The sequence below is a fragment of the Danio rerio genome, chromosome 5 (genome assembly GCF_052040795.2).
Source record: "Danio rerio strain M-AB ecotype USA chromosome 5, GRCz13ab, whole genome shotgun sequence".
Taxonomy (NCBI): Eukaryota; Metazoa; Chordata; class Actinopteri; order Cypriniformes; family Danionidae; genus Danio; species Danio rerio.
The window spans coordinates 44074125-44097312 of record NC_141025.1 but is presented as its reverse complement, the minus strand read 5'-3'; the positions used below and the strand labels follow the sequence as shown (position 1 = coordinate 44097312).

General features: G+C 38.4%; 4 protein-coding genes across 14 annotated transcripts in view; 1 reads left to right on the top strand and 3 right to left on the bottom strand.

Moving 5' to 3' along the window:
- rufy3 (RUN and FYVE domain containing 3) overlaps nt 1-23188 on the bottom strand; it is an 881807-nt gene that overhangs the window by 554969 nt on the left and 303650 nt on the right. The gene's annotated exons all lie outside the window — the stretch shown is intronic.
- LOC799924 (uncharacterized) overlaps nt 1-23188 on the bottom strand; it is a 107954-nt gene that overhangs the window by 6591 nt on the left and 78175 nt on the right. The gene's annotated exons all lie outside the window — the stretch shown is intronic.
- On the bottom strand, nt 5970-21818 carry LOC147844115 (retrovirus-related Pol polyprotein from transposon 297-like). The gene is made up of 2 exons (XM_087253871.1): nt 17737-21818; nt 5970-8204 (listed from the first exon to the last, which is right to left on the bottom strand). The coding sequence occupies exon 1, from the start codon at nt 20774-20776 to the stop codon at nt 17825-17827; it is 2952 nt and encodes a 983-aa protein (XP_087109997.1). The 5' UTR covers nt 20777-21818; the 3' UTR covers nt 5970-8204; nt 17737-17824.
- The window catches only part of LOC141385583 (uncharacterized), a 607868-nt gene continuing 601492 nt past the window's right edge, over nt 16813-23188 (top strand). For 3 of the 8 annotated variants that reach the window (XM_087254075.1, XM_087254076.1, XM_087254079.1), the window contains exon 1: nt 16813-21531. In XM_087254075.1, coding sequence (XP_087110201.1) covers nt 21376-21531 — 156 coding nt within the window. In that variant the 5' untranslated portion in view covers nt 16813-21375. The remainder of the gene's footprint in view (nt 21532-23188) is intronic. The other 5 variants (XM_087254077.1, XM_087254080.1, XM_087254081.1 and 2 more) reach the window with 2 other exon arrangements.

Genomic DNA, 23188 nt, shown 5'->3' with positions numbered 1-23188 from the left:
CTTATCCATCTATACGTCTCTGTTTACACATGTGTTGCTCTATTCTATCCTTTGGCTGTCTTGTGCTGTGGTCCAGATGGTACCCAGTTGATGGCATTCCCTTTGGTAACCTTGGCATAAGGTCCATTTCTCCTGATTTCACTCCACTTTCTCCAGAAAACCTCAGATATACTCGATCACCGGATTAATCTCCTGCTTCTGGTCCTTTCTGGTTTCCTGTACAGATATTGCTTTGCACATGGCAGTTAGTTTCCTCATAAAAGACCAAACGTCTTTCCAATGCATTATAAATGTTCTCCAAACATTCCACAAGATTAAATACGAGATTACATGCAAGGGTCGACCCAATAGTACTTCATGCAATGTTAGTTGCTTGTTTCTATCAGTTTTCATGCAATCACTTATTAATGCAAAAGGTATATTATTTTAACACATCTTGTTAAACTAGGCCTTGATGAATCATCTTTAGCTCTTTCAATCATTCCTTACAATTATGTGTAATTTCTCAATTTTCTTGATTTCCAATTCTTTATCAATACATTTACTTATCTATTCACTGAATCACATATCCACTTATTTATCTACTTAATTACCTTTATTTACTTTAATTAACTTTCATTACTATAATTTATTTATAAATGTAGACACATTACTTGAACTTTCTTCAGAGGTTATTCCAAATCTGAGACTTCTCTTGTCTTAAATGTAATAACTGTTCCTTCTTCCCTGCTCTGCTAATGGAATTACCTTCACTCATCTACCACAACTGTTATTTCCAAAAGTTTGTATCTCTTGCCCTAAGCTAATTTTATTATATCACAACATCCACAATCAAGTTCTTGAATATCCTCTTAGGCCTACCGCTGATCTTTTACTCACATTCTACTTTACACAGATGTCATATGTGTACAACAATTCACCAATCACTGCATTCAAAAAGGAGATTATTATCCTTGCTGCTTAATCTTCCTTACCACTTCACCCTTGATTCTAACCATGTACATCGCCAATGACAATATCTAGAAATGCTGTTGCCTCAACAATCTGTACTTTCTATTACAAAAATCATACCTATCTTTTTTGCTTCCCTTTGATGCTACACATGTTCATAAAGACTAGTACTTTGTTTATTTGTACTATAATCTAATTAAGGTTGTGACTCTATACTATTATTAGACCTGCTACCCTATTTTCTGTAGTGTAAAATCAATTTTTTATTTATCAGCTTAACAGTTATTATCGCATCTAGAATAGATACAGAATCTTGTTAACACTAAACCCTCATCCCTAAAAAGTTTTATTTCTGTCTTTTACTTAGCTAGATGTACCTGCAGATAACTAAATCCTACACGTTACAATATCCATCACGAAATATTCTAAATTCTTTTATGCATTCTAACGTATGTAACTATGTAAATCAGCCTATTTACTTTAAGTGTAACCAAGTGTCTACCCTCCTCTGATAATTACCTGAACAGAAATCAATTACTTTAAAATATTTGACCTCCAAAGGAAAACATTTAAATACAGTGTGTGTTATGAACCTCTGTTGAGAAATTCTCTATCACTGATTGTTCTTAAGTCATAAACTTTACAACCTCTACTTTTGTCTGTTTTGACTAATGCCATAATCAAAATTTAAATTCAAATCAAATTCAAATAGAATCCATTTTATTCTTCACCTATACAATCACAACCAAATTGAAATTGACTTTAATTAGGAATGCCATAACATATCTAAGTGTTTCTATTATTGCTATGTTCTCAAAAGTTTCAATAATGCCTATTCCAGCATTTAACAGACCTGCATCTGGTTTAATTTTTTATTAATCCTCCCTATGCTGGCTAATTTTGTTTTCCCTTAATGTCCTGAACTGTTAATCATTATTAAAATTTGACACCTAAATAATTTCTTATTTCTGAGCCATTTCTTATTTTGCATTTTATATTCATTACCATTTTTCACTTTTCAGCATTTTCAGCTCCTAATTCCTTCCTACTTTCACATCACACTGTTTGTACATACATTTTTTGTACATACAATTTTCTACAAGTTGACTGAAAAATCACTGGATTTCTCTATAGGTTCCTCTCTAGCTGATCTGATTTTTCTCCTTTAGTCCTTAATTCTTTTTTGCTTTTAATTATTTCTTCAGATTTGTAAAACAATGTGTTTTCTGTTTTTAAACACTTTTCTCTTTCACATATTATTTTAGTACATTTAGAATTGTTACTTTTTGGCTTATTCAGTACTGTGAGTTCATTTTACTTTTTTTGTGTTTCTATTTCTTCTTTAAATCACTTTTCTGTCTTAATTTCTGACATAATTTTTCTTTCAAATCTTGGTTTAGATTACTCGAAATAATATTATGCTATGATATACCCATAATTTTTACTTTACTATTTAATTCCATTAAAATGTCTAATCCAAATTATTTTTTGTGTTATAAAGGCTGTCTCTTTTTCTTTTATTAGTCACCACCATGCATTGTACTTTATCCTTCTGTGTTCAATAATCTCTATGAGTTAACCTATGAAAATGAACCAAAATAATTTAACATTCTTCATAATTTATCATTTCAACATTACACATTTAAAGTTTCATCGTACATTATCATCTAAGACTTTTCTTACAGTTTACATGATACTTTTCTTTTTATCATATTGATAGGAGTCTGATTTGATACAAGAATGGGTAGCTACACTTTTGCTCTTATTTTGCCCTCTGAGTGGTCACATTGTTCTCAATTTGGACTATAGGTCGACTGCTTTGAGATGGACTGCCAGACTCCCCCTCCTCACACCCTGAGTAGACAACTGGTTCATAGATTGGTGTAGTCTTTTCTGTGGTGTCCATATCAGGGCACAGTGTTTCCCCCTTCTTTCTTAGTGCTGGCTTCTTTCATTGAGCTGTTGTAAAGTTCTGGTGGAGCGCTTTTTCTCTTTGATCAGTTCATCATTAGCTTGTTTGCCTCTTTTTAGTGTCTCTGAACATAAGTAGCCTTTCCAGTCCTCAGTAATTCCTGGGCATGCAGTGTCTGCCTCACTGCTTTCACAAATGTCCACAGCCAACAGTTTGTCCATTGTGTTTTTCAAACACCTTTTCCATTTGCCAGTGCACTCAGAGATGTTAAGTAGGTAAGAGACCACAGTCCCCCAAAGTCCATCCCTTTGTCCTCCTAATTAATATATGGAATTTAGCTCATGACCTATAAAAGTCTTTCCTTCTTTCCCATTTTTTTCCATCAAATGGAGACTCCTCTCATCTATTTTTCCTCTTTACGGTTTTAACAGTTTATTTTTCTCTAATTCATAATCATTTTATCATATGTAAATATGTTTAATTTTTTATTTCTTTAGTGTCCTTCTAAATAATTTCTTTAGCTTCAGATTATGCTTTACTTTACATTTCTCCTCATCTATGCTAGTGTTCCTTTACTAACCGGTCATTTTACATTGTAACAATTTCTATACTCAGTTTCTATTTTCTCACTGCTTGCATCAAATGTTTCTTCTGTTTGCCATTTGTCATTATCTTATATTTTATTTTCTCTGTCACGTATTTAAGTATTGCATTTTTTATTTCCATATATGTTTTTCCATACCTGATTTAATTCAACAATACTACATGGTGACCCAATATCTGGTATAACTGTTCAAAATCATTACTGCTATAGCTCAAAGTTAATATTATTAATTAAATTCACCTATTTATTTACTAAAAGCAATTTTCTTTTTCGAAGTGCAATGAATACTTATCAATTTAGCTTCTTACTGCATAAACTTTAAAATGTATTTTTTAACTCACTCTAATGCATTCTTTAACATTTACCGAGCTTCTATGATTTTCATCTGAATCACTGTACTTTACTACAAACAAATGACATAGCTGACTTTGAGAAAGATGAAAAAACATTTTTTCCCTTAAATCCAATCAAATTCTCTAAAGTCAATTATTTCTTTAAATTGTTACTGCTTTTTTCTTTTTATCTTATCTGTTCACTGTACCTATATTGTAAGCATATTTTAAACATCTATTTTTATCCTTGAAACAGTGGACTTATTTTTTCTATTTCTATTTTATTCTTTTTCCTTTCCATAATTTGAGTTTTTAGCTCTTAGGTTTTCTTATACATTTTAAAGCTTATTTTGTTACACATTTTATAATTAAATCTTCAATTAATCACTATTCATTTTTCAAGTTTTTTTTTTATTTTATTCTCAATCAAAGAACTAACTTATATGTTATTTATCCATACTTATTTAGTAAATATATTTGTTTATTACTACATTCTTTTACTCCATATTACCTTTATCTCTATATATATTGATCACTATGACTTCATTTATTCTTTTTCATTAGTAGAGTTTCAAACTCTTTTCTATATAATATAACTCTATTATTAGTATTTCCTCATTTCATTTATCTTACTATACTACTTTATAATTTATCTATTCATTAATAACTTATATTCTATCCAAATTATGTTAAAGTCTATGTCATTATTTTATCTGTAGTTTGATCTCCTCTCATTAACTCTCCTCTTCTCTGTTTCCCTAGTGCTGTAAATAGACAATCTATTTATTGTTCCCACATGGACACCATAAATCTCTCTCTTACCCCCATCCTGGAGCAGACTGTCTTTCACCTGTTGCTATGTAAAGAATTTAAGTTCACTCTGCCTATTGTTCTTTTTTAACATATTCAAACTTAAAACACAAAGATAATTTAAGAAAAATGTTTATTCTTCTGCTTTTTACTCTGTGTCTTTCAAATGTACATGTTCCATTAGTTTTAATTTAGGAGACTCCTTTCTTTCTATCATAATCTCTTCTCTTAAACTGCATCAATCACTTTTCTTCTTGCTCTTTAATTCACACCACACATATGCAGCCCTCCTTTTATATTATAATATACTATAATCATTATTTTAACCTACTCTTTTTTGAAAACATACTTTTAAACGCATTCACATCTCTAATCTTATTACTTTTCCTCTTCTCATTCACTCCTCTCCTCCACTCAGTGTAACAGGAGCTGCATCCCCCCATCCTCATTTCATTCAAGGAGGAGGAAGGCAGTCTTCTCTGCACACCAATGTGGACTATTTTGCCACAATCTGAGGCAACAAATACACAAACACTTCAATTAAATAAATACTCTTCACTACACTCCTCTTGAGTGACCTGTCCGAGCAGCCCTCTAACCTTAGAGCGGTAACCACAGGCTTTCGCCTACCCATGCAGCCCTTTGTTTATCTCATTTAACAAAGCGGTATCGTAGGTCTTAGCGCGCATCTCTCTACTTTAATCTCTTAACTGTTACCACACATTAAGGACTCTCTCTTAAAACTTATAAATGCTCTATGCATTTCTTACATCATTATTAATTTCCCAAATCTGGGTAACAGTTACTAGTGATTGTTTATCCTATCCATCAAGGCCCTCTTAGGAAAACACAGATCATTTGCATACCTTACTCTGCTTTAATCTCTTAACTGTCACAACACATTGAAGACTCTCTCTTAAAACCTATAAATGCTCTATGCATATCTTATATCATTAATAATTTCCCAAATCTGAGTAACAGTTACTAGTTAATGTTTATCCTATCCATCAAGGCCCACTTAGGAAAACACAGATCATTTGCATGCAAATTACTCTTTTTCTTCTGTTATTCAAAACCCCATTTTTCTTTAATATCTTTTTTACATTTACTTTTAATTCTTTAAAGCTGGAGAAACAGTTCAAGTGTATTTACCTGTACAAGCAGGTCCTGGCAGAAAAAACACAAACTAATAAGCATAAAATCGCTTACCGTTTTTTATTGTGGCCACATATTTGTGTTTTCTCTCCAGTCCAGCATGCACAGCAACACCAGTCTTGCTCCTTTCCAGTCCACCCAGAGGGACGCCAAATGTAGTGGTTTTCTTGGTTTTTCTCTTACTAAATCAAACTCAGTCTGGAGGTTATGAATATCAGAAGAATATACTTTATTGTCGACAACAAAGGAGAACTTTCAGGAGACCCCCAGTAGCATCTCTGTCTGAAAAATTCTGTCTCACTCAAATTATAGCCTGTTTAAATAGTCTTCTACACCAGTTTTTTTCTTTGTTCTCCATATGTTACACAAGATCCCTCCTACTTTAACCCTTGACCCCAAATTCCACCTCTGTCATCAGTTTTTCCCTTATTTCTACATATGTCACACAAATTCCACCTAGGTTAACCCCTGACCCAAACCTGGTAACTATATATCTTATCCATCTATACGTCTCTGTTTACACATGTGTTGCTCTATTCTTATTCATTTCCTGAGACACCTTAGTTGCTTACTCAGGCTTTCTCCCGCTCTCTTCTCATCCACTTCTCGTGACCCTTAGTGGTTTCCTCAGGCCCTTTCCCCTTACATAACACTTTAATTGTTTTAATGGTAGGCAAATCTACAAGCAGATTATACACATATAATTTGAATATATAAATTAACTTCACACTTTAAAGAGTATAAAATCCACTTCAAACACAGATACACACACATGTAAAAATGAGTCTTAGACAAGTTTCTAACATATAAAGCTCATCTAAATATGAATTTTCATTACAATTCCTCTCTTTTTATCATTCATTGATAACTCATCATCAAATTCATTTTTTCACCTTTTCTAAAATCACACTAGTTATAAATCACATTCTGATTATATTGATCATGCTGATTACACAAATCATTTAACAGGTTTCTGCACACATAAATACACTAGAGATGTTCAAACCCTCTTCTTAATATAGTTTCCCCATTAAGATTTACTTTTCAAAACATCCCTCTTCCCTGGGAGCCGGGCTAAAAGAATAATCACTGTTATTGCGCTCCTGACCGAAGTCAGACCCTCAGTTACCCCTCAGAGGTTCCATCACAGAAATTGCCTGTTATTTGCACACTATTGATTGATTTTACACAACAAAATTCAGAAATATTTGTCAGTTAATTAAAATAACTAACCCTCTACGTTGTTAATTAAATCATAATACTCATAAACATAGGAACACGTTGTTGTTTCTGTACTCTTAAACATACATCACATTTACACTCTTCTCTCGATTTTCATGCAAATGATCACTCTTTTAAGACTTGTTACAGAACATACAACTCATGCAGTTTGCTGTTTTTCTTTGGATAGACCCAAAATACATGTAAGCAAGCAAATAGTCGTCTCAAAATTCAAACAAAAAGTCAGATCAATTAACATTTTCTCAATTAAGTAACAGCCGTCACCTAAATCTGTTCTTAGTCTGTTCACGGGTTTTTTTTTGTTCATATCCACATAGCTGCTGCTATCACCAAAGTCATAATCAAATTCATCCCCCATATCAATATTCATACCCTCTTTGTTGACAGCCATCTTTACCATCTGAAGGGATGTTGTAGATGTAATCAGTCTGCCCACTGACCATGATATAAATCTGAAAATACATGGCAGACAACACAATAACACTAGACCCACCCCCACTATAGGTAAAACTACAGTAAAGGCCCAGTAGATCCAGGTTCCCCATTTAAACGATAGCCAATCTAGCCAGGAGTTGTTGGCTTTCTTAGGCACTTTTACGGCCAATCTCATATCAACTACAACGCCAGTAATGTTTTGTTGTAATCAGGTTAATTAAGGTGACACTAGCAGCAATGCCAGTGTTGTTCTCCTCAGACCACACATTACTTGCACACAGAATGGATGCCAGCAATCTTTTCGTCCATCTTCAGATCCTTAATGTGATGGTCAAGCACAGCTTTTTCACCTCTCTTTTGGTTGCCTTCTCCTCCGTCTGATTGCTGCTTGGTGTTGTATTCAGAAGTTACTGTTTCACACACCCCTCTTGACTTTGTTGTTGTTTCTCCCCAGCTGTGACCTTGCTTCACTCAGATATCAGCCTGCTGTTTTCCTTCAGACATCTTCAGAGCCCCTCTTTCTCTCCTACTCCCTCGCGGAATCCTCCTCAGGTGGTGGAATTTTCCTGCAGTGCCCAGCGTGCACCCACGTCGCCCGCTCCGCGACCTTCACCGCTGTCTCAGTGGTCAGTAGCACTTGAAATGGACCCAGCCAACGTTTCGCTCTCCAGCTCTTTCTCCTCAGGTCCCTTATCACCACGAAATCGCCAGGCCTCAGATTGTGTAGTGGTCTCTCAGCTGCCTTCCCCAATGCGGCCTTTACCTGCACACAAACATTGGACAACACATGAGACATTTCTTTACAGTAATTCAACATGTCATCCTCACACACATCTGTTGAGGGCAGCTGCTGTTAACCCCCATTCACACCTACACACGGTGGTCTGCCAAAGAGAATTTCAAATGGGCTCAAATTCATTTTTGATCTTTTTCTCATTCTCATGTACATTAGGACAATGGGTAAAGCTTGAACCCATAGAAGCCCTGTGTCTTCACAACATTTTGCCAATTTGTTTTTTTCACAATACCATTTTCTCTCTCAACAGCTCCACCTGAAGCTGAATGGTAACTGCAATGTGTTCTCAAATCAATTTCCAAATATTGGCCCACTTGTTTGATTGCTTCATTAACAAAATGGGTACCATTATCTGAGCTTATTTTTTGTGGTATTCCCCATCTCGGCACGATTTCAGTCAGTAACGCTTTTGCTACCGCAGCCGAATCTTGTTTTGAGGTTGGAAAAACTTCAACCCACTTTGACCACATGTCAACCATCACCAAACAATACCTTTTCCCATTGCATGGGGACAATTCAATGAAATCCATTATCAAATATTCAAAAGGCCCCGTTGAAGGTGGATGAGATGATTGTGGAACCTTTATCGCTCTGGCCACATTATGTGTGTTGCAAATTACACATCGTCTACAGAAATTGTCCGCAAATGTAGTCAACCCCTTTGTGAACCACAGTTCATTCATTTGCGCATCCATTGCTGTTTTTGACTCATGATCTTTACCGTGAAGTAATTTCGCATAATGTTGGAAAAAATTTTTTGGTAAACACGCCTTGCCCTCAGCATACTTCCACACATTATCTTTCATCATGTAGAGCCCTACTAATATAGGATCTGTTGATATTAAGCAGTTTTTGTTTTTCTTTTGTTTTTTTCAACAAACTATTTTAAGAACTTTCTGCTAAATAACAAAGGTGTTTAAATTCTGATATCATAGTTATTTATGAAAAATATTATCTAATAAATAAATAAATATGTTTTATGTGTCGAGTTTGATGACCTCTAGAGGTTAGGGGGCGGAGCTTAGAAGACGGGAAGGAAGTGAAACCAAGAGCAGAGAGTCAGATGCGTTTGATTTAGAGTTTTTGTTTTAATAGTTTGCCTTGAAATAGTTACACAAAAGAAAATTCATGTGTTAGTTCTGAGTTTACAAAGACTGTTAACCCACATCCTTAGTGCATTTGAGGATCGCTGGACAATCTGTGTGGTTAATTGTTCAGAGAGAGAGAGAGAGTGAACGTCAGACCTGCGGACTGAAAGATCGATTGGAGAGAGACTGAGGCTTTGCTAATCGGGCCTGTTTGTTTCGTGATCGGAGGATTTACAACTGCGGTGATGCAATTCGGGATCGCGGATGGACGTCAGAGACGTTTGGAGTGTGTCTGGTTCTGTGAATGGGTACTGTGATTGTGACCTTCATTATTTCTACGGATTCTGTGAGTACTGAAAAGTGTTTTTTTCCAACGTGAGCTCCAACATTGCGCGCCAACGTAAGACTTAAATCCCAGCTGGGTAACATTTTATTTTGGGTTTTATTTGATGCTATAATGTTGCTCAAATGTGTGTTTGCTTTGTATGTCTGATTAAGTGAAGCTGTGTTGTCACTGAAAGTGAATTGAGTCCTACAGCTTTAAAGTGATTTAAAACACAATGAAAGAAAATTAACACAATAGCCTCACAATATTTAATAAATGTAAAAAGTTATTATATGCCTTGCATTTGTGATTTTCTTTTACAGAAAGGGTGAAAATTAATGGTTAAATAAACCAGTGTGTAAAATAACTTGTAAATGAGAGAGTTAAATTATATTATGCAATAGAAAAAGAAAACAAATAGTCACTTCTACTCTGAATAACACTACATATATATCTGAGGCCCGGTGTTATTAAGTGTTTGTTATTACCATTTGATGAACAGACATTGATAATTTTAAAGTTATAGGGATGTGCCTCTCACCTTGAATTTTATTTGAATTTCCCTAGACATATTACTTTTTCTGAGCTAGTTAAGGGGAGAGGGCTACATTTGTGGGGGCTCGTTCCGGGATTAATCAGATTACTCAGATTGTAAATTCAGAAAGAAATTTAGAAGTGATTTATTTGCGTGTATACTTATTCTAGGGTTTATTTTGAATATATATTTTTCTCTTTCATTCAGTTTTTTTTTACAAGCATATTTTACATTTTTTTTGTAGGAAAAAAAATGGAGGTTAGTGAGATTATTGCTTGGTGCAGAGACAAAGATGTGGGTCTTGACAAAGTTATTATTCTTAGCAATGTGCCTACAGACTGTGAGGACAGAGTGATCTATAATGTACTAGATACTGCTCTGGGAGTTGGTAAATGCAAAGTGCTTGGTTGTCGCTTAGATAAAAATAAGGAGTTTCAATTTGTTTTGATTGAATTTGATGATGACATATCCAAGACATCTATCCCTGCAGAGATTGGAGGACCTGAAGTAGGTCCCTGGCACATACAGGTTGTGTGTGTTGCAGCTGAAGCTCCTAAAAAGAGCAAGGAAGATGAATTTCAGACTAAGTTGAATTTGTTCCTTCAAAACGAAGGAAAATCATTAGCTGACATTTCAAGTTTGCCATCTCCTGCTCCTGACCTCAACACTAAGCTGGTCGAGGCCATAAACTCCCTAGTTCAAACATGTCATGTGGCTTCATCTGAGGAGAGAGGGATATATAGAAAACTGCGCCCTTTTTCAGGGTTTATACCAACTCCTCTTGGGGAAGATGAGTTTGAGATTTGGGTGGAGCAGACTACACACATTTTGGAAGAGTGGCAGTGCTCTGATAATGTTAAGAAGCAGAAACTAGTAGAGTGCCTCCGAGGTCCTGCAGCAGATATTGTAAGATTTGAAAAGACTGGCAACTCAGCCGCTACTTATAGTGACTATCTTAGTGTACTAGAGTCAGCATTTGGCAGTACTGAGGATGCTGCAGATTTAATGCTTAAATTTCGAAGCACATACCAGAATGAAGGAGAGAAGCTGTCAGCCTACATATTGAGGTTGGACAGGCTGCTCCATAGCATGCTGCGGAAAAAAGGAATTGAGTATTCTGCTCTTAATCATCTTAGAATGCAGCAAATAGTCAGAGGTGCCCTGGCAGGTGACATGGTGGCTATGCGTTTGAGGATGACCCACAAGCTTTGTGAGCCACCTTCTTTCAACGAGTTAATGAAGGAGGTTAGAGAAGAAGAAAATATGGTCAGCAGTAAGCGCACCTTACCATCTAATGTTGCCATGTCTGTAGTGCCCACTACCAAGAAGGATTCGTCTGCTAACAGTGGTACTGTCGACTCAGAAGTAGAAAAGTTAAAGAAGGAGATTAGGGGGCTGAAAAATGAGGTGTCTCGGTTGTCAGCTGCAGCCAAAGAACCTGTAGCCCATGATCGTCCAGCCATGCACAGTCTGGCTGCTGTTGCTGACTGTAAAACTCCAACACGTACAGTAACCAAAGCCAACATATTTTGCTACAGATGCGGGGAAGATGGGCATCTTAAGCGGGACTGTAAAAACGATGAAAATCTCAGGAAAGTAAACCAGCGACTCATCAGAATGAGACAATCTTCGGGAAACTTCTCCGGGGCTCAGTAAAGGAACGGCCTGAAGCTCCGGGAAAGACACGTTCCACAAAGTGCAAAAGAGTCCAAGCTGAGCCAGCAGTTCTTCCAAACGGGTTAGTAGGACCCAGTTCTGTCCTTCCTGTTCAAGTGGAAGGAATCTATGCAAAGGCTTTGTTAGATAGTGGATCGCAAGTTACCCTGCTATACAGATCCTTCTATGACAAATACTTGAGACATATGCCATTGATACCAATAGAAAATTTGGAGATATGGGGATTGAGTATGCAAAAGTACCCATATGATGGCTGTTTGTCTTTGAGGCTGGAGTTTCCAGGATCTGTTGCAGGAGTGGCGGAATCCATAGATGCACTTGTGCTGGTCTGTCCCGATCCTGTCATGAAAGGGGATGTAAACATTCTGGTGGGAACAAATACATCTGTAGTGAAAAAGCTGGTAGAAGCATGCAAAGAAAAGGTGGGAGATGATTTTCTACATACCTTGACTGTTCATCCTGAGATCAGAGATGCTTATGAACGGGCCATAGCAGTTGAAAAGAGTCACTGTGACGACAGCAGAGGAACTGTTTGGTATCTTAACCCTAAGCCATTAAAGTTGCCTCCCGGAGAGAGTGCTACGGTTTATGGAGTGTTGAAATGTCCTTCTGTTTTTTCTGGAAAGACTCTGTTAGTCGATAAGCCAGAGGAATCTGTGTTTCCAGATGAACTGCTTGTAACTGCAGAAGTACAGGCCAATACTGGTGTTCAGTCAAGAAAGATTGGAGTTACGATCAGAAATGTCTCCTCTCGCACTGTAAATCTTAAAAGAGGAATGCCCATTGCTCATGTGTTTCCAGTGGAGGTTGTGTCTACCAGCTCAAAACTACAAGAGTGTAGTGGGCAGACTAAACTAGATGCTAGCTCATTTAACTTTGGTGATTCCTCTGTGCCCAACGAATGGAAACAACGACTGGTTAAAAAGATGTTGGAAAGGACAGATGTGTTCTCCTGTGATGAATTTGAGGTTGGATGTTCGAAGAGTACCCAGCATCAGATTCGGCTGACAGAGAACAAACCTTTTCGTGAGCGTTCAAGACGTCTTGCTCCAGCTGATCTGGAAGATGTCAGGCAACATCTAGAGAAGTTAAAAGGAGCAGGGATTATCACAGAATCCAGGAGTCCATATGCTTCTCCGATTGTTGTAGTACGGAAAAAGAATGGCCAGATCAGAATGTGCGTGGATTATCGAACGCTAAACCGACGTACTATTCCAGATCAATACACTGTTCCACGGATAGAGGATGCACTAACTTGTCTGAATGGGAGCAAGTGGTTTAGTGTATTGGATCTCCGGAGTGGATATTACCAGATTCCTATGAGTGAAGCAGATCAAGAAAAGACAGCATTCATCTGCCCAGTGGGGTTCTATCAGTTCCAGAGAATGCCACAGGGGATTTGTGGAGCTCCATCGACTTTTCAAAGAGTTATGGAAAAGACCGTTGGGGACATGAACTTGTTGGAAGTATTAGTGTATCTGGACGACCTCATCGTATTTGGCAGGACATTGGAGGAGCATGAAGAGAGGTTGCTAAAAGTCTTGGACAGATTACATAGTGAAGGATTGAAGTTGTCTTTGGATAAATGCACCTTCTGTCAGACCTCTGTCAGCTACGTTGGACACATTGTCTCCCAAGACGGTGTCTCAACAGACCCCTCCAAGATTGATGCTGTAAAATCTTGGCCTCGACCTCAGAACGTGTCAGAACTGCGTTCATTTTTAGGTTTCTGTGGATACTATAGAAGATTTGTGAAAGACTATTCAAAAGTATCCTATCCACTGAATCAGCTCTTACAAGGTTGTCTGCCTGCAGCAAGTTTGAAAAAGATCAAAGCAGGACTTCGCCCAGAACAATTAGTGTACAAAGCTACTGACCCTTTTGGGAGTAGATGGACTGATGCATGCGAAACTGCCTTTAAAGAGTTAAAGGTGAGATTAACTGAAGCTCCAGTCTTGGTCTTTGCAAATCCTCAGCTCCCCTATGTATTACATGTCGACGCCTGTTGTGAACGACTTGGTGGCGTGTTGTACCAGGATCAAGGAGAGGGGTTAAAACCAGTGGCATTTGTCAGCAGAAGTTTGACGCCTTCTGAAAAGAACTACCCCGTCCACAAACTTGAGTTCTTGGCATTAAAATGGGCGGTGGTTGACAAGCTACATGACTATCTCTATGGGGTTAAATTTGAGGTCCAGACAGACAATAACCCGCTAACTTATGTTCTGACAACAGCCAAGCTGGATGCTGTAGGACATCGTTGGCTGGCAGCCCTCTCAGCCTATGACTTCAGTCTCAAGTACCGGCCTGGGAGACAGAATATCGATGCTGATGCATTATCTCGTCGATCTCATCAAAAAGAAAAGGAATGGACAAGTATTCCATCTTCTGGTGTAAGATCTTTGTGTAAGCTGCCAGCCCAGGACAAGCCAAACTGCTTTGCAAGTGTCAGCAGGATTGTGACGTCATTAGGTGGATCTCCTAAGTCAATCCCCAAAACGTACTGTAATTTAGCTACATTGGATACTCTAAAAATTCCTAAATTGAGTTCTGTGGATCTGTCCTGTGCTCAGCAAGAAGACCCATGTATGGGTGAGATATGGAGAGCTTTGAAAAGGGGAGATTTGTCCACAGTTAATAAAGAAGCTCACAAAGACATTCGACTGATCATGAGAGACTGGGACAAACTAGTTTTGGATAATGGAGTAATGTTTCGGTGCACTCAAGTACCAGAAAGACCTTGTCATAAACAGCTATGTCTGCCCAAAAAGTTCCATGAAGTGGTTTTAAAATCACTTCATGATGATTCAGGTCACATGGGGTTTGACAAGACCTATGGTTTTGTGAGAAATAGATTTTACTGGCCCCGAATGAAGGTTGATGTTGAGAAATATTGCCAGACATGTGCCAGGTGTGTCCAAAGAAAGACTTTGCCTAGAAAAGCTGCACCCTTGTCACATTTGTCTAGTAATGGACCGATGGATCTTGTATGTATGGATTTTCTATCCATAGAGCCAGATTCCAAAAACATCTGTAATGTCCTTGTCATCACGGACCACTACACAAGGTATGCACAGGCCTTTCCAACTAAAGATCAGAAGGCAACCACAGTTGCGAAAGTTCTGTGGGAAAAATACTTCATTCACTACGGACTGCCTAAAAGAATGCACTCAGACCAAGGTCGGGATTTCGAGAGCAAGCTCATCCATGAGTTGTTTGACCTATTAGGAGTGGAGAAATCCCGAACAACACCGTATCATCCGCAGGGTGATCCGCAGCCTGAACGGTTCAACCGAACACTTTTAGATATGCTGGGGACCCTGGATTCAAGGCAGAAACAACAGTGGAGTCGACACATTGGACATCTTGTGCATGTGTACAATTGCAGCATGAATGAAGCTACAGGGTATTCCCCTTACTTTCTTATGTTTGGCAGGGAAGCCAGGCTGCCCATTGACCTGAGTTTTGGTGTGTCAAGTGATGGTACTTCTGTAAAGTCTTACCAACGGTTCGTAAAGAAGATGCAGAACGAACTGAAATCTGCTTATCAGCTAGCAGAGGAAAATGCTGAGAAGAAAAATGCAGGAAATAAGAGAAGATATGATCAGAGATTGCATTATTCTCACCTGGTTCCTGGGGACAAAGTCTTGATACGAAATCTTGGACTCCAAGGAAAGCACAAATTGGCAGACAGATGGAATTCTGAGCTTTATGTTGTCCAGAGCCAAATGCCTAACCTACCTGTGTTTCGACTTAAGCCACAGAGTGGAAATGGACCAGTCAAAATTTTGCACAGGAATCATATTCTTCCTATTCGACAACAGTTGAGACAGAGAGTTTCAGACAAAATACCAAAAGCTCAAGAAAGACTTCTGAGACAGAGGAAAAATGTTGTAGAAAGTCAGAGTACAGAACAAGGAACTAATGATGCCTCTGTAGTACAAGAAATTGAAGTCAGAGCTGATCAGACTGTTGAAGAAAGTTGTGAGAGTGAGGATGAAGACTATGGGGTATGGGTTCCAATTCCTAAAGACTGTCAATTGCCTTTTAGTGGGAATGAATCTTTACAGAGTGATTCAGTTGTTTCTGAGAATGAAGTCAGAGATACTGTAAAACATGTAGATGTGAAAGATAAGACTCCTCAAGGAGTTAGAACAGATGATTCTGTAGAGACTGATTCAAGACTTCTGGTTGAGAATGATTCAAAAAATTTACAAAATTTGAGTCAAGTGTCAGATCTTTGTGATACTGTTACAAGTATAGTGCAGGATCTAGAGAGTGTGGATCAGAGTAATGAAAACGAAACTATCTCTGATAGTTTACCTGAAATTAAAGGGAGGTCTCAGAGAATGAGAACTGTGCCCAAGAGGTTAACATATGATACACTTGGGATGCCAACAGTTGAACCTGTTGTTGTGCAGGCCAAAGTAGTAAATCCAGTCAAATACAATTCTTCTGTATATTTGTGGTTGCATGTGCCATCAAGAAAAATTAGTACATGTGCGGTTACTTTGAAGAAAAGACAGTAATTAGAGTTATTGCTGGGTAATTGATCATTGTGTCATATTTGCCGTTATTTTGTGTTTTTATTTCGAGAGGTACTCTGCATATGTCATTGATTCAGATAATGAGTAACTGTGAAAGAAAACAAGTGTAATTTTGTGATATTTCATTCATTTAGATGTATTTTTCCTCGTTATGAGGGCATAACGATTCTTGGTGGGGGGAGAATGTAGAGCCCTACTAATATAGGATCTGTTGATATTAAGCAGTTTTTGTTTTTCTTTTGTTTTTTTCAACAAACTATTTTAAGAACTTTCTGCTAAATAACAAAGGTGTTTAAATTCTGATATCATAGTTATTTATGAAAAATATTATCTAATAAATAAATAAATATGTTTTATGTGTCGAGTTTGATGACCTCTAGAGGTTAGGGGGCGGAGCTTAGAAGACGGGAAGGAAGTGAAACCAAGAGCAGAGAGTCAGATGCGTTTGATTTAGAGTTTTTGTTTTAATAGTTTGCCTTGAAATAGTTACACAAAAGAAAATTCATGTGTTAGTTCTGAGTTTACAAAGACTGTTAACCCACATCCTTAGTGCATTTGAGGATCGCTGGACAATCTGTGTGGTTAATTGTTCAGAGAGAGAGAGAGAGTGAACGTCAGACCTGCGGACTGAAAGATCGATTGGAGAGAGACTGAGGCTTTGCTAATCGGGCCTGTTTGTTTCGTGATCGGAGGATTTACAACTGCGGTGATGCAATTCGGGATCGCGGATGGACGTCAGAGACGTTTGGAGTGTGTCTGGTTCTGTGAATGGGTACTGTGATTGTGACCTTCATTATTTCTACGGATTCTGTGAGTACTGAAAAGTGTTTTTTTCCAACGTGAGCTCCAACATTGCGCGCCAACGTAAGACTTAAATCCCAGCTGGGTAACATTTTATTTTGGGTTTTATTTGATGCTATAATGTTGCTCAAATGTGTGTTTGCTTTGTATGTCTGATTAAGTGAAGCTGTGTTGTCACTGAAAGTGAATTGAGTCCTACAGCTTTAAAGTGATTTAAAACACAATGAAAGAAAATTAACACAATAGCCTCACAATATTTAATAAATGTAAAAAGTTATTATATGCCTTGCATTTGTGATTTTCTTTTACAGAAAGGGTGAAAATTAATGGTTAAATAAACCAGTGTGTAAAATAACTTGTAAATGAGAGAGTTAAATTATATTATGCAATAGAAAAAGAAAACAAATAGTCACTTCTACTCTGAATAACACTACATATATATCTGAGGCCCGGTGTTATTAAGTGTTTGTTATTACCATTTGATGAACAGACATTGATAATTTTAAAGTTATAGGGATGTGCCTCTCACCTTGAATTTTATTTGAATTTCCCTAGACATATTACTTTTTCTGAGCTAGTTAAGGGGAGAGGGCTACAATCACACAGCCAGACTGTCTCTACTTGTTTTTCTCCAGCCCCGTCGCGAAGGTCTGCATATCCTGCAAAGAAGAACACATGTCATTGTCATTATCAACAGATAGCAGAGAACATTCAGAGTTGTCCTCGTCTCGGGACGCCGTGACTTTTGCTGCTGCGTCTGCTCTGGAGTTACCTACAGAAACAGAATCTTTGTTGTTAGTGTGCGCTACGCATTTACAAATGGCCAGTTTGTCAGGAAGTAAAATCGCATCCAGCAGTGCTGCCACTAAAGGAGCATTGACTATTGGTCGACCATCAGACTTTAGAAATTTTCTGTGTTTCCACAGAGCCCCAAAATCATGAGCTACCCCAAATGCATACCTAGAGTCAGTGTAAATGGTAGCTTCTTTTTCTGCCATCAAATTACATGCCTCTGTCAATGCCACGAGCTCTGCGGCCTGTGCCGAATAGTGCCCTGGTAATTTACCAGAAGCCATCACATCAAATTCAGTTGTTACAGCGTAACCAACCTTATTCTGGCGTGTTTGTGGATCTTTGAACGCTGAACCATCCACAAAGAGGACATTGTCACAATTTTCAAGTGGTTCGTCAGAGAGGTCAGGTCGTGGTGTACACACCTGTTCAAGTGCTGTTAAACAACAATGATGCCCTTCCCCATCCTCCTCAGTAGGAAGAAGAGTAGCTGCATTCAAACCAGTATATCGTTTAACAGTCACATTTGGCATATCTAACAAGATAGTGTGATATCTCAGCCAGCGAGCAGTTGACAGATGCGATGTTTTTTGTTCTTGAAGTATCATGGACAGAGAATGTGGCACCATCAATATCAGATCAGAATAACCAACAAAATCTCTTGAAACCATAACAGCTTTTTCCGCAGCCGCCACTGCTCTTAAGCAACGTGGCAGGCCTGCTGCTACAGGCTCAAGTTTGCTCGAAAAGTAGGCCACAGGTCGCAATCTACCTCCATGATCCTGTAGGAGCAATGACATCATGAACCCATTTCTCTCATCTACCATCTGAACAAATGGTTTTGTTGGTACAGGTAAACCCAATGCAGGGGCTTCAGCCATTTGTAATTTCATGTTTACAAATGCCTGCTCTGCCTCTGTCGTCCACTCTAGTTTGTCAGTGGATTTCATCCCCTTTCCTAATGTTAGGGCTCTCAGGGGTTGTTCCAAAATTGCATAATTTGGAATAAATGTGCGACAATATGAGCACATTCCCAAAAAAGACAACATTTGTTTTTTCGTCAGCGGTTTTGGTACATTTTTTATACCACTCACCCTTTTTTCAGACAGAGATTTACTGTGTGGTGCAATGACATGCCCCAAAAATGTTACCTTTTGTTTAACAAACTGCAATTTTGTCAAACTGACTTTGTGGCCCTCCTTAGCCAGGTGTTTAAGGAGAGTCACAGTGTCTTTCACACATGTCTCCTCATCCTCAGCACATATCAACAAGTCATCAACATACTGTAGCAAAGCAGTTCCAGCTGTCAGGGTCAAAGGTTCCAAACTTCTTAACAACGCTTCATTGTACAAAGTTGGAGATGCTGTAAAACCCTGACACAGACGTATAAAGGTGTAGCCTTTACCATTGAAATTGAATGCAAACCAAAATTGGCTGTCTTTGTCCACTGGCACACTGAAAAATGCATTTGCCAGATCAACCACTGAATAGAATAGTGATTTTTCAGGAATTTGTGACAAAATCGTGTACGGATTTGGAACTAATGGAGCCCTTTGTTTGACAGCTGCATTTACTGCTTGTAAATCCTGTACAAAACGCCATTCTGTAGGCATCCCATTATCCCTTATCTTTTTGACAGGAAAAATAGGGGTGCGAACCTCAGAATTGTTGCATGGTACAATAACGCCCTGTTCCAGTAAAGCCTCAAACACTGGGGTAATACCCTCAATGGCTTCCCTTTTCAAAGGATATTGTTGTTGACATGGTCTGTAATCAGATTTTGCAGTGATTGTAACTGGCTCACAACCTTTAATCAAACCAACATCATACTTGCTTTTAGCCCACAGTTCGCTGGGTATTTCTGCTAAAGCTGGGTGTATGTCTGTAGCGTTATAGTCAACCATGCAAGAATTCTTCACGCACATCTTGTCAATAGAAGTCACAGTTTTTGAAACAGCTGTTTTTGTTTCACTGTCTACTCTAAATGCTTCTGCGCTTTTGCTAAATTCCATCCCTCTTTCTCTACTCTCCCAGTCATCAGCTTCAACACACTGCTTCACAAACGGCCCTAAATCAGCCCAAGATTGTTGTTTACCCTTGCAAACTGATATGTGAGGCACAGCCTGTGCTGACAAGAGATAGAATGAAAGCTGCTTTTCTGACAGAGACACTGAAACTGCGCAAAAACTGCCATTCCAGTACATTTTCTCCAATTTCAAAGTTTCCTGTTCATCTTTCTCAAACCAAGCTTTTTCAAAATCATCATCCCTATCAATTACGACCTGTGACGTACAATGCAGTTCACCAGGAGACATCATATCACTGTCAAAAGGTTTAACACGTTCTTTAGCCAATTTGCAAATTGAATGAGCCCATTCATTGTCTTCAATGAGCCATTCATAGGCCCACTTCGGCTCTTGTGATTCAATTTGTAAACAACAAAATTCCTCCCCTTCAATCACTCTCACACCAGAGGAATCTGCCGTTAAAATCAAGTTTAGTTTACACAAAATGTCCCTTCCGAGGATGGGAACGGGGCATTTTGGTAAACAAACAAATGCATGTCTGAAAATTTTACCCCCCTCTGTCTCACAGGTCAGCGGAGCTGTAAATCGCTCGATCACTGTATGACCAGATGCAGACAGAGACTCATGAAATTTGTTTTTCAAAGCTATTTCACACTGTAGGTCACATGGTCGTATGCAAGATCTGCTAGCTCCACTTTCAGCTAGAAACTCAACCAAAGTGGTCTCACTCAACATAAAATATGTTGGCATATTAAAAATGCTTCATTACCAAAAAAAACACAATGCCATTTCATCAGAAAAATGATCAACATCACTGTGATCAAAATTACAGTGGGAAATGCAAGCTTTTTCTTCATTGCAGAGAGCCAGTATATCAGTGTATGTGAATATGTGTGTATAAAAATGTGTCTGCATTTAAACATGTTAGTAAAAAATGTTCACTTCCCTTTACTGTAGCTGTTGGCTGCTTGCCCAGACCCTCTCCATTCTGCTCTTCCCTTTCCGCACATCAGCTCCGTTGTTGGTTTGCGCCTTTCGGGTCAATCCTTGACCAAAAGTCCATCTCGGTGGCAAGCGCAGACATTTGGTAGAGTTTCTCGTCACGTACCCCACAGGCTCTGTAGATTTCATTGCCATCCGTCAAATTCCAGTTTCTCCATCTTCTGGTATCTTTCTCACCCTTGACACCTTTGTCTCCTTTGAACTTGTGATATCTTTGGTTGTCAGGTCTTGGTTGGATCTTTGGTTGGCTGCTTGTACCAGAGCCATGTGCAGCTCGTTTTCTGCTTTCTTCTTGTCTTGCTCTTGCTTCACTCAGCTTGTCTTCAACATGTTGAGCACACAGCAGAATGTCCGTTAAATGTCCATTTCTCCAGTTCAAACAGATGTCCTCCACTCGCTCGAGGTGGGAATTTCGTTGGTGCGGTCAGAGGTCTTCTGGGACAGTAGCAGTTGAGGTCTGGGTCAGTTCTCAGGGCTCGCAGCTCAGCCACGGGATAGTGATGGTACGGCGGTACATGTATGGAAACAGATGTATAGAAAAGATTAGTAATGCTAATTAATCTTTCATTCACTCTTTCACATTTTTCACTTGCTTTTTACTTCACTTTATCTCCTTCATTCTTTTCCCTACATGACACTTCTTCATTCTCTTCCCTACATGCCAGCTGCCTCTGCAGCATTTTCCTCTTTGCCTCTTATCTTCCTTTCTGAGCCAACAATCAACAGCGTCTCCACACGACACACACACATTCCTTACACAAAAACAACCTGCTTTTCCTTCTGCCTTCTCAATCAACTCTTTTAATTTGTTTAACCTAGTAACACTCAACATTACCTTTCCCTCAGAAACTTGTGATACTTTATTAGTTTTCCTATATCTTGCATGCTTTTTTTCTTTTTCCATATAATTTTTTCCCATATTCCAAAACACCGGTCTATCATATCTTCGTACTTTGTTTTGAGACGTCCCCATGCTGGCAAAAACTTCCCCTGGACTTTGTCAGTACCTATTAATCTGTCAGACGTCTCCAACAGATTTCGATTTTTCACCTAAAATCGACAAGTTAAGCTTTTCAGCTCTATTTCTCGTGGCACACAATTTCACTTTCCTTTTAGAAGTGAATCGCCCGGCCCCTGATTTCAACCTCCTTCTGGAAGTAAATCGCACAGCCTGGATTTCAGCTTCTTTTGGAAGTAAATTGTACAGCCCCCTGATTTCAACCCCCTCCCGGGAGTAAATCGCAGTTAGCTAGCCGAACGTATTAAAAAGGTCTTGATCTTAGACAGGCGCCAGATCTCACTTGTTTAAGGTCTTGATCTCAGCTAAACGCCAGATCTCACTTGTATAAGGTCTTGATCTCAGCTAAACGCCAGATCTCACTTGTATAAGGTCTTGATCTCAGCTAAACGCCAGATCTCACTTGTATAAGGTCTTGATTTCAGCTAAACGCCAGATCTCACTTGTATAAGGTCTTGATCTCAGCTAAACGCCAGATCTCACTTGTATAAGGTCTTGATTTCAGCTAAACGCCAGATCTCACTTGTATAAGGTCTTGATTTCAGCTAAACGCCAGGGGCCTGTTTCAGTAAGGAGGTTCAAACAACTCAGAGTTTAAACTTGAACTCTGAGTTGATTTACCAAGAGATTAAAAACTCAGAGTTTTCGGTTTCAGAACAGCTAATCTGAGTTGGGTCAATCAACTTCGAGTAGACCAACTCAGAGTTAAGTGCGCGCACCGTGACTTTAAAAAGGCATTATCAATGGAGCGCAGACATTACGAGTGACTATGGCAATATCTTATAAAAGAGATCACCATTTCTTTCTCCAGCTGAACTTGATGTTCTCATGCAAAGTTATAGCAAATATGAGTGTGTATATATTTGAAAAGAAGCAACCATCAGTGAAGAAGAGACAGTTAGCGTGGGAAAACAGCTGCTCAAGTTAATGCCTAATTTAACTTTTTAAGTATTTAAATATTTAAGTATAATAAAATAAGTAATGTAATTTGTGACGTTTATATTTTTTTTCTAAACTTTTTTATACATTTATTAGTTTTAAATGATTTAACAGTGCACTTGTGTGTCTGCCTTTTTTATTGATCAAGTGATAGAGGTTAATATAACATTTAGAAGGTAAGCAGTACTAAAAATAATTTTTAG